Source organism: Cervus canadensis, chromosome 20 (assembly GCF_019320065.1).
Source record: "Cervus canadensis isolate Bull #8, Minnesota chromosome 20, ASM1932006v1, whole genome shotgun sequence".
Lineage (NCBI taxonomy): Eukaryota > Metazoa > Chordata > Mammalia > Artiodactyla > Cervidae > Cervus > Cervus canadensis.
In genome coordinates, this window is record NC_057405.1 from 41,087,744 (window position 1) to 41,106,474 (window position 18,731).

The 18,731-nt window shown below is 35.2% G+C and overlaps 1 protein-coding gene across 1 annotated transcript in view; it reads left to right on the forward strand.

Moving 5' to 3' along the window:
• Window positions 1–16,484, forward strand: part of SERINC1 (serine incorporator 1) — a 35,602-nt gene extending 19,118 nt beyond the window's left edge. The window contains exons 2-10 of the mRNA XM_043439131.1: window positions 97–258; window positions 3,042–3,211; window positions 9,036–9,115; window positions 9,326–9,463; window positions 11,215–11,384; window positions 11,494–11,584; window positions 13,121–13,265; window positions 13,380–13,610; window positions 14,948–16,484. Coding sequence (XP_043295066.1) covers window positions 97–258; window positions 3,042–3,211; window positions 9,036–9,115; window positions 9,326–9,463; window positions 11,215–11,384; window positions 11,494–11,584; window positions 13,121–13,265; window positions 13,380–13,610; window positions 14,948–15,083 — 1,323 coding nt within the window. The 3' untranslated portion in view covers window positions 15,084–16,484. The remainder of the gene's footprint in view (window positions 1–96; window positions 259–3,041; window positions 3,212–9,035; window positions 9,116–9,325; window positions 9,464–11,214; window positions 11,385–11,493; window positions 11,585–13,120; window positions 13,266–13,379; window positions 13,611–14,947) is intronic.
• Window positions 16,485–18,731: the final 2,247 nt, after the last annotated feature.

An 18,731-nucleotide genomic window follows, 5' to 3' on the forward strand; every position in this document is an offset into this window, starting at 1 on the left:
TTAATTAATTTAACTTCATCCTTTTTTGAGTAGATAGAATGTAAATTTTCACTGTATCATTTTAAACTATACTGATTTTTAACGTTCTTTTCCCAGATCCCATGTCTGTGTGGCAGCGCCCCGTGTCTGCTGTGCCGATGCTGTCCTAGTGGAAATAACTCCACTGTAACTAGGTTGATCTATGCGCTTTTTTTGCTTGTTGGAGTGTGTGTAGCTTGTGTAATGTTGATACCTGGAATGGAAGAACAGCTGAATAAGGTAAGTCTTTTTTTTTTTTTTTTTTTAAATGATTAACTGAACCTGTAGTGTGTGTGCCTACGAAGTCACTTCAGTTGTGTCTGACTCTTTGTGACCCTATGGACTGTAATCTGTCAGGATCTTCTGCCCGTGGGATTCTCTAGGCAAGAATACTGGAGTGGGGAGTGGGTAGCCATGCCCTCCTCCAGGGGATCTTGCTGACTTGCCTCTCTTAGGTCTCCTGCATTGGCAGGCAGATTCTTTACCACTAGCGCCACCTGGGAACCCTGAACTTTAGTATGTTTATGCATAAAATTGCTTCCAATGTGTTGGAAACAGAATACTGTAAAAAGGAAAACAATACTTAATCCCAGTTTTAGTAGCTCATAATTATTTAGGAAAGACAAACAGTAAAAGTGGTTTGTGAAATTGTGATGGTGGTGCAGAGAGTGTGATAATAAGAAGAAATATGTAATTTCCAGCCGGGGAAATGTCAGAATCGCTGTGGGTCTCATGGAAACAGGGGCATTCTAAGAATAAATTTTTCTGTATAGAAATTGAAAAACAGGAAGCAGAATGAGGATAAAAGCTTTTTGAGCCAAGTATTTATGCTTTAGGAAGATTTATCCGATAATTAGGAAAGAAGGCAAGCTGTTAAGTGTAGAGGCTATTAAAATGATGTAACCAAGAAGGGCATAGAGAGCCTGAAATAGATTCCCTGAATACAGAATTGACTGGGTCTGAGTTTAAATATAGCCGTGATGGAATAATAGTAAGGAGGTTCTGATCCTAGATAACTGAGAGGAAAATGTTGCTGTTAACTAAGAAAAAGAAAGAAAAGGTATTTTATTAAACTTACCGCCTGCCTCCCCTCTGCCCTGCCCACCAGGGAGTCAGGTTATGAAAGGAGATGGGGAGAACATAATCTAGTTCATAGTATGTTGGCTTGGGGGTACTTCACTACATTTGTATCTCTGTATGTGTCGAACAGGAAGTAGAAAATATGAGTGTGTCACACAAGTCAAAGATAGAGATGAAATTCAAACTGTGGCAGCATATGCTGAAGAGGAGGACCATTTGGAGTGAGCAGAGCTAGAACTTTGACAGAAGGGGGTTGGTGGAGAAAGGGAACCTCTAAAGGAACAGTGGAAAAAGAGAACCAAAAACATGTTTTGTAGATCTTAGGAACAGAGTTTTAAGAATGACAGGATAATGTCTATGTAAAAAGGGTGTAGAGGGGTGTGAGGATTAAGTAGTAGTCATTGGATTTGACAACCAGTGTATGTCTAGTGTCTTAAAAAAAAAAGCTGTAGTTTCAAGAGTGCTGGACCTAGGAGGACTGGGAGGGTAAGTTAGGTGGCTGTGAGGAAACAAATCCATTGAGTATAAACTACTAATTTGAGGATCTTTGTGATGAAGATGGCAAGTCTTAGAGGGAGGCTGAGTTGAGATTTAATCATTTGCTTTTTGAGAAGTCTCAAGGGATCTAACACATAAAAGATGAGAGAGAATGTGATCAAGAGACGGCATATAAAAGTTTTCCTCCAAGGAAAGATGAATGACAATAGAAAATTTGAGATTGAGAAAGTATTTATGTTAGATAACTTGCATTTTAAACCATGATTATCTGCTTATGATTGACTTTGGGGTAAGGAAAAATCATGTAAGTTTGGGAAATGAGCTTATCACAGTTGTGAAGTAGCATTGTAAATGCCATAAATAGATGCTCAGTAATGTTACTTAAGTCCTGGATATAAGCAAAAGACATTCATATGGTTTTGTCATGGAACCAGTTGATTTCTTGTGAATGGTTTTAGTTGATACTGTTAGCTTGTTTCACTCATTTATTTCACTTAAAAATATTTTAAAAATACTTCCTTGTACTCTGTTTTCAATGTGATTTTCTGAAATGGTCTTCAGTCTTTTTCAAGATTTTAAGTTAGAAAAATAAAAATATAGCCAGCCATTTTGCTGTTAATCCAGTTCTATCCCTGATAGCTCAGTTGGTAAAGAATCCACCTTCAGTTCAGGAGACCCTGGTTCAATTGTTGGGTCGAGAAGCTTCACTGGAGAAGAGATAGGCTACCCACTCCAGTATTCTTGGGCTTCCCTGTGGCTCAGCTGGTAAAGAATCCGTCTGCAATGTGGGAGATGTGGGTTCTGTCCCTGGGTTGGGAAGATCCCCTGGAGAAGGGAAAGGCTACCCACTCCAGTATTCTGGCCTAGAGAATTCCATGGACAGTCCGTGGGGTCACAGAGTCGGACACAACTCAGCGACTTTCACTTTCACTTTACTTTCAGATCTATCCATTATCAAAAATATTTGTAGGATCAGGGACCAGATCTCAGAATGATTTTAAATAGCATTGGCTTTGAAAAGCCATCATTGTTCTCTTTAGTATTTAGAAACTGATTCAATTACTCTGTAATTCTTTAAACTTTTATTGATTGTGATTTTCTTTTATACATGTGATTCAGCATATCACAGTGGAATGTAAGTTTTTAAAAAACTTAGAATAAGTTTGAATAAGTCTGCAAGTTAAAATAGGCATTCACTTTAGGATTGACATTTGTAGTTTATCCTGCATTCACTTTAGGATTGACATTTGTAGTTTGTCGTGTGTGCACATAAGTGAAAAAAGAGTTAAACCTCTGTTTATGAAAGTGTGTAGACTTACCTTGATTACATTTCAGCATAAACTGTAAAGCAAACTTCAATTTTCTGAACCTTAAGCTAATTTAATTACACAGAATTGTCATTTTTCCTTGAAAAAATTCTAGATTAGAAATTCTTATTTTTTCAGATTCCTGGATTTTGTGAGAATGAGAAAGGAATGGTCCCTTGTAGTATTCTGGTTGGCTATAAAGCTGTATACCGTTTGTGCTTTGGCTTGGCTATGTTCTACCTTCTTCTCTCGCTATTAATGATCAAAGTGAAGAGCAGCAGTGACCCTAGAGCCGCAGTACACAATGGGTGAGTATTTTAATAAACTTCACTTTAAAGTCTGCGTCGTCTCTTCTCAGTAATTTTGAGTCTGTCTAAAGAAAGTTTAAAATAAACTTGAACAATATGCAGAATTATTTTGTTCATGAATGACAAAGTAAGAAAATCCTCTTGTCTGTACCAGAGAATGTGTCAGAATTTGGAAATACAAATATTAAATAGTAGACTTGGGTCACTTATTGCATGCATAATATTTAGTCAAGTTTCCCCTTGTGAACAATACAGGTTTAAACTGTGCAGGTCCACTTAGAGATTATTTTCCAACAGTTAATAACTACGGTATTACACACTCCATGATCTCTGATTGACTGAATTCACAAATGAGGAACCTCTGATACAGAGGGCTGACTGTAAGTTAGAGGTGGATTTTCAACCATGCAGAGAGTTGGAGTCCCTAGCCCTAGCATTGTTCAAGGCTCAACTATGTTTTCATCCTAAAAAGAAGATTTATCACATCTCTGACCAATAATGAGTTTATTCTTCCTCCTTTTAGCCTTCTGTAGGCCAGTCTCAGGAGAAGGCAATGGCACCCCACTCCAGTACTCTTGCCTGGAAAATCCCATGGACGGAGGAGCCTAGTGGGCTGCAGTCCATGGGGTCGCGAAGAGTCGGACATGACTGAGCGACTTCACTTTCACTTTTCACTTTCATGCATTGGAGAAGGAACTGGCAACCCACTCCAGTGTTCTTGCCTGGAGAATCCCAGGGACGGGGGAGCCTGGTGGGCTGCCGTCTATGGGGTTGCACAGAGTCGGACATGACTGAAGTGGCCAATCTCGCTACATAAAACTGAACTCAGTTCTTTATATGTACAGTGCAGCCAAAATGAGAAACTTAATTGCTTTGAAACAAGGTGGTTGATTTTCTAAATGGTTATAATGGACAACCTAGACACTTCAGGGTACCTTTTTGTCAGTCTCCTTTAATACAGAGCAATGCATCTGACAGTTTTGAATGTTTTGAATGTTATCATTGTTCCACCCCATAAATGAAAATAGTTTTAAGTATCTGATATTGCTTATCTATTAACATACACTATCAAAGACAGGAAGAATGAAATAAAATATTAATGATAAATGATGTTTTGTGCTAGGTTGATTTTTTTTTTTAATTCTCTTAATCATAGGTTGTTTTGATTTTTAATTTAATTTTTTTGCACTGTTAAAACATCTTTATTAAATATATTTTAAACAATTCTCAAAATACATTACAGGATGGCTATCACAGTCATTTCCTGCGATAACATTCTTCTCAAAGTATGTGCTAAACACTTACATCATTGCTAATGGCTCTTTTTTGCGATATAATTGATGATATTCTGTTAGGTTTAAAGTGTACAAAATGTTAATTTCATATGTATTATATATTACAATATGATTACCATCATATATTAGCTAATACCTCTGTCACATCACATAATTATTACTTAGTTGAGATGAGAACAATTAAGATCTATTCTCTTAGCAACTTTAAAGTACATTTTTCTTTTTCAGATTCCACATTTTGGTAATATAGTTTTTTTTTTATTTGGATTATCTCATTTAGCATAATTCCCTGAAGGTTCATCCATGTTGTTGCAAATGATAGGATTTCCTTCTTTCTCGTGGCTGAATAGTATTCCATTGTGTGTATATACTACAGTCTCTCTATTCGTCTGTTGCTGCACACTTAGGTTATTTCTGTATCTTGGCAGTTATGAATAATTCTGCCATAAACATGGATGTGCAAATACCTTTTCAGTATCCTATTTTCACTTTCTTTGAAGATATACCTAGAAGTAGGATTGCTTCTAGTAATCCTATGGTAGTTCCAGTTTTGTATTTTTTGAGGAACCTTCATAACTGTTTTCCATAGTGGCTGAATTAGTGTACATGCCCATTAGCAGTGCTTAAGAATTCCTATTTCACCACACTGCCACCAACATTTGTTATTTCTTATCATCTTGGTGGCCATTGTATGGTTTTGATTTACATTTCTCTGATGATTAGTGATGTTTAGCACCTTTTCATATGCGTGTTTGCCATTTGTATGCCTTCTTTGGAAAAATATTTAGTTTTGTCCATTTTTAAATTGTTTTTTCTAAGTTATTGAGTTGTATGGGTTCTTTATATATATTTGATATTAACCACATTTTGATACATGGTTTGCAGATATTTTCTCCTATAGTTTGTCTCTTCATTTTGTTCATTGTTCCTTTTTTTCTGTGGAAAGTTTTTTTGTCTGAAGTATTCCCACCTGTTTGATGTTACCTTTGTTGTTTGCACTTTTGTTGTCTCCCCGAAAAACTCATTGCCCAGACTAATGTCAGGGAGTTTCTTCCTTATTTTCTTCTTCCCAGTATCAGTATCTTCCTAGTAACTTTTATGGTATTAGGTCTTAACTCACTGACTAGGGGATTTTTGCTGGAAACATAGGCCTGTGCCTGGCGATTTTTATTTTTGTTAACCTGAAATTAATTCTGTTATTTAATTAACACTTTGCAGATTATTACATTCAATAGTTAAACCTGACACACCTGTAAAAAAGCACCATGCATTTCATTTTCACTTTCCCTGTCAGAATCAATCACTAAGGTTTATTTTGTCTTTTTGTTGATCTAATATTCATATCGTCTGAGTCAGAACTATATTCTGAAGAACTGTCATCTTCTGAGATACTAGTAGTTATGTTGCTTGAACAGTCAGAGAAAGTATCTGCTCAAAATTTCGTGATGCATCATTTTTGAAAATTCTATGGTCATAAGTGTGTATTTATAACATATACAAAATTGGAGCAGAAGCCTAATGGAAACGTGAATGAAAACAATCATAAGTTCTGTAATGAGCCCTTATCAGTTTTAAGCTCTAACAACTAAACACTGTGATGTTCATTTTGTGGCTCTCTTAAAAGCATATGATTCATCTCCAGTCAGTAACATTCGGGTAACAGAAGACTTGTTAACACATCTCCAGTCAATAATGTGTTCAGTGTGTTTAAGTCTTCCATTCAGTTTGAGTCGATTCTGTGAATGGTGTGAGAAAGGAGTCTGGTTTCATTTTTCTGTATGTGGTTATTAATAGCTTTCCCAAGACTGTTGAAGAGACTGTCCTTTCCTACTGAATATTCTTGACTCCCTTGTCAAATATTAGTTGATCAAAATGCAAGGGTTTATTACTCTTCTGTTCCATTGATCTGTGTGTCTATTTTTATGGTTTTACTGTTTTAATTAGTAGAGCTTTGTAGTATAGTTTGAAATTAGTAAGTGTGATATTTCCAGTTTTGTTCTTCCTTCTCATGACTGATTTGCCTATTTTGGGGTCTTTTGTAGTTACATACAAACTTTAGGATTGTGTTTTCCTGAGTTTTTGTAAATGACATTGAAATTTTTATAGGGAGTACTTTGAATCGAAAGGTGGCTTTGAGTAGTATGAACATTTTAACTACTCACTTCCACAAATGTGATTCCGTTTGTCTTTTTCAGTTTTTTTAATTCAGCCACTGCCTTTTGGTTAACAAATTCACTCATTAGCATAATTATTGATTTGTAAGGACTTGTTAATGCCATGTTAGTCATTGTTGTCTGGTTGTCATATTTTCATCGTTTCTTTTTTCTCTGTTAACACCTATGTAAATTGGTGATTTTCTTTGTAAACTAGTGGTATATTCTGCTTCTCTGTCTTATCTACTCTAGCTTTTTGCTTTGTGGTTACCATGGGCTTATGTAAAACACGTTATAGATAAAAGTTAATTTTAAGCTGATAGCAGCTTTAAATGCATAAAATAACCCTACATATTTATTCCTCCTCTTTTTTTTTGACGTCACAATTTACCTCTTTTTATAACACTCGTTGTTTTTTAATACTTTTTAAAATCTTTTTACTATTGTTTACTTAACACACTATCCTGTTAAAGAATTAGACGTTTATGAATCTGTGTATTTACTTTTACCAGTGTGTTGTAGGCTTTTGTGTCATTAATTAGTGTCTTTTCATTTCAATCTGAAGAATTCCTTTCACCATTTTTTACAAGACAGGTTTAGTGGTTTTTTGGATTTAGGGAAAAGCCTTACTTCTCCTTCATATCTGAAGGATAACTTTGCTGGACAGAGTAATCTTGGCTGGTGGTTTTTTCCTTTCAACACTTTGAGTATGTCACTCAAAGTCACTCTTGCTCTGTCTTGGCCTATAGATTTTCTAAGAAATCCATTGAGAGCCTAATGGAAATTACTTTGTAGATCAGAATCTCTTTTTTTGGACCCCTCTGGCTGCTTTTAGGATTCTCTTGTATTCTTTGATTTTTGACAGTTTTATCCTAAAGGTCTTTTTGCACTGAGATGATACTGTGATCTTACTAGCTTTGTGAACTTTGATGTTCATGTCCAGATTTAGGAAGTTCTCAGATATTATTTCTTTAAGTTAACTTTCTGTCCCCTTCTCTTCTTCTGAAACCCTGATCATTCTAATATTTAAATTCCATATATTACTGAGGCTTTCTCCCCCCCCCCCCTTTTTTTTTTTCATTTTTTTCCTCAGTTCATCCCTGATTGAGTTATATCAGAATGCCTGTTCACTTGTTCTGTCTTCCACTTGATCTACCCTTCTGGAGATCTCTGGACTTCCCTTGTGGCTCAGCTGGTAAAGAATCCGCCTGCAGTGTGGGAGACCTGGGTTTGATCCCTGGGTTGGGAAGGATCCCCTGGAGAAGGGAAAGGCTACCCACTCTAGTATTCTGGCCTGGAGAATTCCATGGACTACAGTCCACGGGGTCACAAAGAGTCGGATGCAGCTGAGCCACTTTCACTCCTAAAGATCTCTATTGCATTTTTTTTTTTTCATTTCTTTTCTTGAGTTCTTAAGCTTCAGAATATATTTGTTTCTTTTCTGTCATTTCTATCTCTTGGTTAAATTTATTGTTTTTTGCTTGTTTCCATTGAATTATTTTTGTATTTTCTTATAGCTCATTGAATTTCCTCAGAACAGCCATCTTGAATTCTTTATCTTCTAGATTGCAAGATTTTTATGCCTTTATGATCAGTGATTGCAGGATTATTGTTATCTTCAGGAGGTGAAATGTTCATATTCCTTATAGTTTTGCATTGCTGCTTTCACTTATGAAGTAGCAGACATCTCAGATCTTTGCTAGTTGTCTTCAGATGGAGTTATTAATCTGTTACTTCTGGGTTTTTTTGGATTCTGGACACCTGCTTTGCAGTTGTTGCTCTTTCTGTGTTAGAATTCTTAAGATCTTATGTCTTCTCTGGTTTTTTCAATTCATCTGGCTTGCTACTGGAAATCTGTTTTCCAGACTTCTGTGTTTTCAAAAACTATTCCTTTGTGCAGTGTAACTTATTTACACTTCCATATATTATCTCACTCATTGAAGTAAACCTGTGAAGTGGATCTAATATTCTCATTTATTAGAATCAGTTAAAATAGCCATGGCTCCCTGGTGGCTCAGGGGTGAAGAATCTGCCTGCCAGCGTCAGTGTGGGTTTAATCCCTGGATCAGGAGGATCCCCTGGGGGAGGAAATGGCAACCCATTGCATATTCTTGCCTGGAAAATCCCATGAACAGAGGCGTCTGGTAGGCTGCAGTCCATGGGGTTGTAAAAAGAGTTGGACACTGAGTGACCAAATAACAGCAACACAACAAAATAATTGACATGTGATGGTCTTCTCATTTTCAGGATATCCTCAGAAGGAATAGAGTAGTCACAATAAAGTGTAGCTGTTTTTTAAGAGCAGCTCTCAAAAGATTTCATATATGAAACCATTTGTTGAATGAATATTTACTAATAAAAAATAATTTGTTGTAGATTCTGGTTCTTTAAATTTGCTGCAGCAATTGCAATTATTATTGGGGCCTTCTTCATTCCAGAAGGAACTTTTACAACTGGTAAGAAATCTTTTTTTTTTTCTTTGTGTGATGTTTATATTTTATAAGGAAATTGAAAATAATTGTTGCCTGGAACTGTAACTGTTTGTTTTGTGTTTTCCTTTAAGACATCTATGTAAAATCTTGTTTTTCTTTCGGTGTATTGATTGTGGAAACAGTAAAAAGTGAAGCAGTTACTCACTTGTGATTTTTTTATTTTTTTCCTTTCAGTGTGGTTTTATGTCGGCATGGCAGGTGCCTTTTGCTTCATTCTCATACAGCTTGTCTTACTCATTGATTTTGCCCATTCGTGGAATGAATCATGGGTTGAAAAAATGGAAGAGGGGAACTCGAGATGTTGGTATGCAGGTAGGTTTTTTGTCTTACAGAACATCTTCAAGATAGTTGAACGTTGAAACTGAAAGCAGGTAGTAGACTATGGGGAAATCATGATTTTTATGGTACAATTTACTGTGAGGAGGTTTTTTAGTTTTAAGTTTGTGAGTGGCATCCTGTCACATTATATGTTGCATGTCAACTAGGAACATACCCAAGCATGAGACACATCCAAAAGACTAGGAATGGCTAAAATAGCAAAGCATATTGCTGAGTGTATGTATATTTTATAGCCTAATTTCCTGGGAAGTTTCTAAGTAAAAGCTTAAAAAGTAAAATATTAAAGGGATGAGGACTACTAGAAGTAGATAAACAGTGGTACAATTCTGAAACATCAGCAAGCAGGAAAAAGAAACCTCTCCGAAGCATTTTCTGTAAGTGCAAAGAATGCCTTTATGTGTGACACCTTAGGGAGTTATTACAGTAGTGTATTTAATGTGTGTTTGTAATGATGAGCTTGAGTCCTTTGGTTGTACTCTAAAACAGGAATCAAAATTCGGGTGCTTACAACAGGTGACACAAATGAGGGGGGAGAAACAGTTTAAGTGCATTTTCAATCCTCTTGAAAATAAAAGGGACTGTGGTGAATTAGAGAGTGTGAAGGCCATTATACTGCTTAGTTCCATCCAGTGATTGCCTTGTGGAAATGTGAACCCAGTGTCACTTAATTTTTCTGAAGTTTTTTAAAAGAAGCCATAAATCTGGATTTTTACGTGAAATAGTTAGCTTCAGCTAAAAATACATATATTTTAAGTCAGTGAAAATAAATCAGCATATCTGCTATATTCATATTTTCTTTCATACAACTAGTTTGTGATATTTGATCTCAGTGGTTAAAGAATTTGATATTCAAAAAAATAAGCTTTAATCATTTAGAAAATTTACTTACACAGAATGTTGCATTTTTTACTGTTAAATCTAATGCAAGAGTTTCTGCTTTGTTGCCTACTGTATCCCCAGGGCCTTTGTAGGTATTCAATAAATATTTGTCTGATAGAGCATTTGTTGGTCACATCTACATAAATAAATACATACTAAGCATACATTAACATGAAAATTAAAAGTGTGTGAGATAGAAGAAACTTAGGTTGTCTTATTAAATAATGACAACTTGAATAGTTTTTTGTTTTTTTTTTTTAAGATTTTAGTTGATAAGGCAAAGCATTGTTCTGTGGGCTTAGCATTAACAAAATAATTTTCTTAATGCCCGTGTTTACAACTGAATGATATAACTTAAAAACTTTAAGTAATATTCTCCTCCTAGTTAATTTTCTGTATTTTGAAAATAATGGCTAATGTGTCTGACTGTGTTTTGGACACTCTGGATGTAAATATTACTTTAAGATCATATTATGTTATTACCCTTAAAATGCATCAGAATAGTGAGCTATGTGTAAAGGCTGGAGTAGGAAATGGCAACCCATTCCAGTATTCTTGCCTGGAAAATTCCATGGACAGAGGAGCCTGATGGGCTATAGTCCGTGGGATTGCAGAGTTAGACATGACTGAGCGCGCACGCACGCATGTGTAAAGGCTACAAAAGTCTTAATGTGGTACAGGCCAGAATTAAATCTTTACCTGCTTTTATAGCCTGTGTAATGCTGATAAAATGTTGCTTAAAATAATATTTTTGAATAAAATAAGATTGTTTTTAAAGCAAGCTGTATGCCACATGCCTAATATTAGTGATAAAATCTAATTGTCAAAATGTATTTCTTTCACAGCTTTGTTATCAGCTACAGCCCTGAATTATCTGCTGTCTTTAGTTGCTATCGTCCTGTTTTTTGTTTACTATACTCATCCAGCCAGTTGTGCAGAAAATAAAGCATTCATCAGTGTCAACATGCTCCTCTGCCTTGGTGCTTCTATAATGTCTATACTGCCAAAAATCCAAGTAAGCTTGGATTAGTTCATTTTTATGAAGCTTCTGTTTTTTTCCTAAGGTTTCCTAAATCTTGAATGATCACAATATTTTTCTGTTTTGCTTAATTATTTTCTTGTAGGAATCACAACCAAGATCTGGTTTGTTACAGTCTTCAGTGATTACAGTCTACACAATGTATTTGACGTGGTCTGCTATGACCAATGAACCGGGTATGTTTTGTTTGCCTGATTTGTTTCTTTTAATGAATCCTGCAAGCTTTTCTCTTTTTCAGAGATGGTTGTTTTGTAAAATTAAGCTCATAGAGGAATGAAGAGAATGGAAATATTATTTCCATTCTCATATAATACTATTTTCATCTTTGATGTACTGCTATATTTTTTCACTTAAGCTTCTTCCTTCACTAACAAAACTATAAGAAATTATAGGAAAATTATAAGAAATATACCTGATTTGTACAGTGCATGTGATAGTATATGTAAAATTAAAAACTTAAAATGTTTGTTGATTCTATTTTAATTAGTATAGATTTTTTTTAAGTTCTTTTTGCCTGTGATTACCTTACAGGTGAATATAATTGGTCTTTGTAATCTTTTTATAGGCCAGTTTTATTGCATTTCATAGAAGTATAAGCCCATATATGTTATTTAGGGTGAAACAAATTGGAAAATAGATGTACTGCAGTACAGTCTGCATTTGGTTGAATCCACGGATGCAAAATTGCTAATGTGAAAGGTTGGAGTATAGAGGCCAGCCATAAAGTAACATGCAGATTTTCAGTTGTGTTGTGGGTTGGTACTGCTAATCTGCTTGTTCAAGGGTCAACTGTACTGTTTTTTGAAAAGGGAGAAAATGGTCTCTTTTCCTCAGAATAAAAAAAATTACAGAATTTTTGACAGAAAAAAGTTTCCTGACTCTTAAATTTCATTCCATTTATAAATATCATAGATGCTTTATCACTAGTTGGAGAAAAAGAGTTTTTTTAGTATACTAGAGAAAGATTGCTTATTTTTGTCCAGGTAAGTGTCTAGAAAAAAATTAATAGTAATTTGCTTTAGGGATTATCCTTATACAAGTGGCTTCAAGGTAAAAATCATTTTTCAGTGATAAGGTGGCAATTGACATATCTGGCATTGTGGGAGGTAAAAAAACATATTTGGGACACTTAAGTGAATACCAACCCCATTTTAATTCTTTCTTATAAGAGTCAAGAGGCTGAATAACCATTAGGTCACTATGATTTATGTACTCATTTCCACAAACTATTTGCTAAAATTCTAGTAACTGATTTTGTGTGTAAACTATCTTGCTTATATAACAATGTAGTTTGACAAGTTGATAAACTTCATAAAATCACTATTGTTATTTCATAGTATATAACAGGAAAGGCAGTGCATCTTAGTTTAGGATACCTGAATTTTATTCTTAACTCTGCTTGAGCTTTACTATAAAGTAAAAAATTTACTTTACTAAATTTCACCAATTTCCTGATCAGTAAAAAGCTTAAATGTCTCAACTGCATGAGACTGAAAATGAAATTGCTTTCCAACCAGTTGGATAAAACTAGCATTATATAATGTAAAAGGTCTCATTATTAATAAATACAAGTTGTCTTATTTTGTTTGTGCCCTTTTCTCACAATTTTTTGAGTTTGCAAGTGTATAAAGAGTTAAAAAGAACTACAGTTGTGCTCTGAAAATTTTTTATACTTTTCTAACATTTTAATCTGACCTTAATTTACATTATAGAAACAGAATGTAACCCAAGTCTACTGAACATAATTGGATATAACACAACAAGCATTATCCCAAAGGAGGGGCAGTCTGTACAGTGGTGGCATACTCAAGGAATTATTGGACTACTCCTCTTTTTACTGTGTGTATTTTATTCAAGGTAGGAAAAATTATGGATTTTATTTTTTTGAAGAGAAGTCCAGCTATTATTCATAAATGAATGTTGTGTTTAAATTCCTTTTTTTTCTCTCTTTCTAAACTGTCATTCATGTAGCATCCGTACTTCAAACAATAGTCAGGTTAATAAACTGACTCTAACAAGTGATGAATCAACACTAATAGAAGATAGTGGAGCCAGAAATGATGGATCACTTGAGGATGGTGATGATGTTCACCGAGCCGTAGATAATGAAAGGGATGGTGTCACTTACAGTTACTCCTTCTTTCACTTCATGCTTTTCCTGGCTTCACTTTATATCATGATGACCCTTACCAACTGGTACAGGTACTTTTATTTTATGAAAACTTCACATGTGGAAATTTGGGTGGCTTTTTTGTAATTCCATTGTAAAAACGGGGTATTGAGTACTTTTTATCCTCCAATATATTTCAAAATTTACAACTAAATGGTGAGATCAGTATGAGAAATGCAGACTTTATTTCCTTGCTTTAGCATTAACAATCATTGTAATAGTTCCAGGTCTTAAAAGAGATTGAAATAAAGTTCATGAAACTACCACATTGCTTAGGGAAGTACATGTTGACAGGGATCAAACACAATGATTTCTAATACTGACTAGTTCCCAATATAGTGTAGAAAAAGATACCTTTTTTTGGTGTTTTTTTTTTACCTGTTTTTGTTCAAACTTTCTCATTAAAAGCTTTGAGGATTTCAAAATGGAGGTGTGAATACATAGATGGATTCTTAGAATTCTTTAAAACTAATTTTTGCTTTTATATCACTTCAAAACTGATAAATCTATTTTGTTAAGAGGAAGGTAGTGGTTTATATTTTGTCTTTAAAAATTCTGATTTAGTTCAAAGGATTGCTAAAAGATTTAAGATTCAAGTTGAACTGTATAGTTAGGGTAGTTCTATTTTTAATACTCTTTAATGCATAATATCCTTAACAATTTGTAAGAAAACTTTGAATACCAGCAAAAGATGTTTTAAAAAAAAAAAGATGATTCATTTGTTTGAGAGCAGCCTCTACTGGCATTTATTATTGAAAAAAAAAATATATATATACACTTAAAAATTCTACACTGCAGCATATTAAAGTACAAGAACTATTCCAAATAATTCTCAGTAATTCACGGCTTTGGCTGTCATGTAATAATAGTAAATATTAAAGATGAAAAGTATTTTGGTATGTTTCATCAACATAAAAATAAGCTAAATTTGGGATGTATTTCCTTCCCAGTTTCCTAAATCTGAGAAGGTGGAGGGAGCTCCTGTATATACTTTGAACAAATTATATTCTTTGTACGGTTTAGAATTGATAAGTCTTTGTTAAATAATGTTTCATGTATCCAGAGGTCACACTCCATTTCTCTGCTATCTCATTAATTAGTGAGCCAGAGATACATAAAGATTCTCTGAGTATTATGTAAAGGAACTACTTCAAAGGCCTATGTCGTCTACTCCTTTAAAGATTTTTTTTTTAACCTTCATATTAGCTGTCAAAGTGGTGTGGAAAACAAGACAACAGAGATAGTCCGACAACTATATATCTGTTACCACAGATTATATAAAAAGAATACTTCTGAAATAAGGAAACCTGGTAGCTTGATGCCCAGTGATCCAACTTCCCTCTGCTTTTTGTTTCTCTCGAACTCTCAGGTACGAGCCTTCTCGTGAGATGAAAAGCCAGTGGACAGCTGTCTGGGTGAAAATCTCCTCTAGTTGGATTGGCGTTGTGCTGTATGTGTGGACTCTGGTGGCGCCCCTTGTTCTTACAAATCGTGACTTTGACTGAACGGGACTTGAGGCATCAAAGTCTCACTTTGATCATCATTTATTTGAAATCAGCAGTATTCCCAACTTTTGTGAAGTTGTGTATGTGTGTGCTTCCCATGTAACTTCTCCAGTCTTCTGGCATGAATTAGATTTACTGCTTGCCATTTTATTCATTAGTCTTGCCAAGCGCATCAGTATGCATTTTAGAATGAATCAAGAGTTGTATGAGTATGTTGGTGGTGGTAAGTTAGGAGAAGTGGACATTGTTAGGTTTATTCTCTGCTTTGTACCTGTGAAAAGAGTAAAAACAAAACTGCTTGGCAGTTTGATTTTTAAATTGTGTTAGAACATAAGCTGTTAGAAAAATATGAAAAATGTATGGCTGCCTTTTGAAATATTTGATGCCTTGCCCTACAGTATACTGCAAAGAACATGGCTGTCCTAAAATTGTATAAACAAGTCACAAATGTCAGTTTTCTAAAGACTTTTCAGATTTTTCCCTTGATATGAAGGTAAGGAACATATACAGGTACAGGTATGGAGTATTTGATTGACAACAGTGTAGGTTATGGAGGAGACGGAGACACAGAACTTTCAGAGATTTGCTGGTGGTGGGTATTAAATTGAATACCCACGTAGGTTGTAATGTTCCCTGAATAGGGATAGTCTTCCATACTAACATAGTGAACTTTGTTTTGGTCATTATAAACACATGCAGATGTGTTAAAATGTGTTCAGTGGAGAAGTTAGGAACTCTGAAGGATTTGGACAAAGATTTTGAGAAGAATAATCATAGGTTAGAAGGAGGTTGAAAATCAGAGCTGATAAACTGAAGGCTACTAAAGCCTATTTTGCAGTTTCTTCCTGTTCTGTCAGAAGTTTAACAGTGACGAAACTGAAGCTCAGATAGCTGATCAGTGGCAAAACTGGGAAATCCCACATCTGTCAAACACAAATGGCATTTTTTCTGGCATTCAACAATAATTTCTGTTCAAATACATGCCTAATAGATTTTGCACCATTGTGAGTGGTAGATCATTTATGTGATGTGAATTGCTGGTATCTAGTATGCCTTTTACACACAAACTGAGGCCAGGAGAATGATGACTGCTGTAAAATAAACTCCTGCTTAACAGTATACTATTCAGCTCAAAAGATGCTTTTCTATTTGCCGCCATCTAATTGAAATATATAGGTTATTAAAAATCTTTCAACTTGAAAATCAAGCAGTATCACTGTTAACTTCGATAGAAACTCTTAGTTGTGTCATTAGTGTCTTAAATCTTAAAATCTACATTTGCTTCTTTTAAGAAATCAATGTAAGCAAAATATAACAATTCCTCACCTTTTATTGTGTTGGTATTGTATTCCATGATCTCAAATGGCTGTTTTATCTTTAAATAAATGAATTCAGAGAAAATGTGTGGTATATTCTTTTAAATTCTAAAGGATATAATTTTAGCCAATTTAGGTGGTGTAATACTCTGAACTACTTTCTTCCTGTGTATATTTTTAAAAAAACTGACATTGGAGGGAGACATTAGTGACCATTTTCTGTTTTGAAAAAACTGAATTGTTTTTAAGGTGGTATTTACCCTTTTGGTTCTCTGTAAATAACCCCTGAAGTGGATCTCAAAGGTAATTTAAGTATTATTCTCCTAAAGAACTAGACCAGTTAAGTTTGGAGAATAATTTTAATTCATTTGATAGCTATTCTAGACTTCTGTGTCCTCCAGGCCTTTTTTCCTGAGATGCCAATTGATGCTACTTTTTTCTGACATTAAAAAAAAAAAAAAAACCCTTATTAAAAAAAAATGCTCTATCCCATAGCAGCAAAGTATCAGAAAGAGAAAGAAATAGCCCCACTTACCTTCATATCAGAAAGAATAAAACACCTAGGACTAAACCTACTACCTAAGGAGGCAAAAGACCTGTACTCTGAAACCTTAAGACACTGATGAAGGAAATGAAGACACAAATAGATGTAAAGATATACCATGTTTTAAGACAGATAAAATCAATATTGTTAAAATTATTATACTACCCATGGCAGTCTACAGATTCAGCGCAATCCCTGTGAAATTATCAATGGCATTTTTCACAGAACTGGAACAAAATATTTTTAATTTGTATGGAAACACAACAGACCCCAAATAGCCAAAATGGCCTTGAGAAAGAAAAATGAAGCTGGAGGCATCATGCTCCCTGATTTCAGACTACTACAAAGCTAACAGTAATCAAAGCCATACAGTACTGACCTAAAAACACATCAATGTAACAGGTTAGAAATACCAAAAGTAAACCCAAATGCTCCTGAGGGACAGTCTACTACAAAGGAGGCAAGAATACACATTGGAGAAGAGACAGTCTCTTCAATAAGTGGTTCTGGGGAAAAGATCAGTCTCCTAGAATAATGGAAATAACAAAAGTAAACAGTTGTGACCTAATTAAAGTTTCTGCACAGCAAAGGAAACCATAAGCAAAAGACAAACTACAAAATAGGAAAGGACACTTGCAAATGATGCTACCAATGAGATTAATTTCCTAGTAATACAGTTCATGCAGCTTAATATTTTAAAAAAGAAAGACTTAAATAGATGTCACTATTTGGCCAGTGTTACACCCTTTTCAGTTCTGTCCTGTGACAGGAGTAATTGTTCAGTCGCTCAGTCATGTCTTAACTCTGCAACCTCATGGACTATATAGCATGCCAGGCTTCCCTGTCCTTCCCCATCTCCTGGAACTTGTTCAAACTCTCGTCCGTAGAATCAGTGATGCCATCCAACCATCTTGTCCTCTGTCATCCCCTTCTCCTACCCTCAGTCTTCCTCAGCATCAGGGTCTTTTCCAATGAATATTCAGGGTTGATTTCCTTTAGGATTGACTGGTTCGATCTTGCAGTCCAAGGGACTCTCTTCAGGGCTCAGCCTTCTTTATGGTCCAGCTCTCACATCCATACATGACTACTGGAAAAACTATATAGCTTTTTGACATGTGGGCATTTAACAGCAAAGTGATGTCTCTGCTTTTTAATACACTGTCTAGGTTTGTCATTACTTTTCTTCCAAGGAGCATCTTAATTTCTTAGCTGCAGTCGCTATCAGCAGTGATTTTGGAGCCCAAGAAAATAAAGTCTGTCACTGTTTCCATTGTTTCCCCATCTGTTTGCCATGAAGTAAGTGATGGGACCAGATGCCATGATTTAGTTTTTTGAATGTTGAGTTTTAAGCCAGCTTCATTCGCTTTTACCTTCATCAAGAGGCTCTTTAGTGCCTCTTCGCTTTCTGCCATAAGGGTGGTGTCACCTGCATATCAGATGTTATTGATATTTCTCCCAGCAATCTTTGACTCCAGTTTGTGTTTCATCCAGCCCAGCGTTTCTCATGATGTACTCTGCATAGAAGTTAAATAATCAGGGTGGCAATATACAGCCTTGACATTCCTTTTTCCAATTTTGAACCAGTCTTCTTGTTCCACGTCCAGTTCTAACTGTTGCTTCTTGACCTGCATACAGGTTTCTCAGGAGGCAGGTAAATGGATCTGGTATTCCCATCTCCTATGAATTTTCCAGTTTGTTGTGATTCACACAGCCAAAGGCTTTAGCAGAGTCAATGAAGCAGATTTTTCCTGGAATTCTCTTGCTTTTTCTGTGATCCAGTGGATGTTG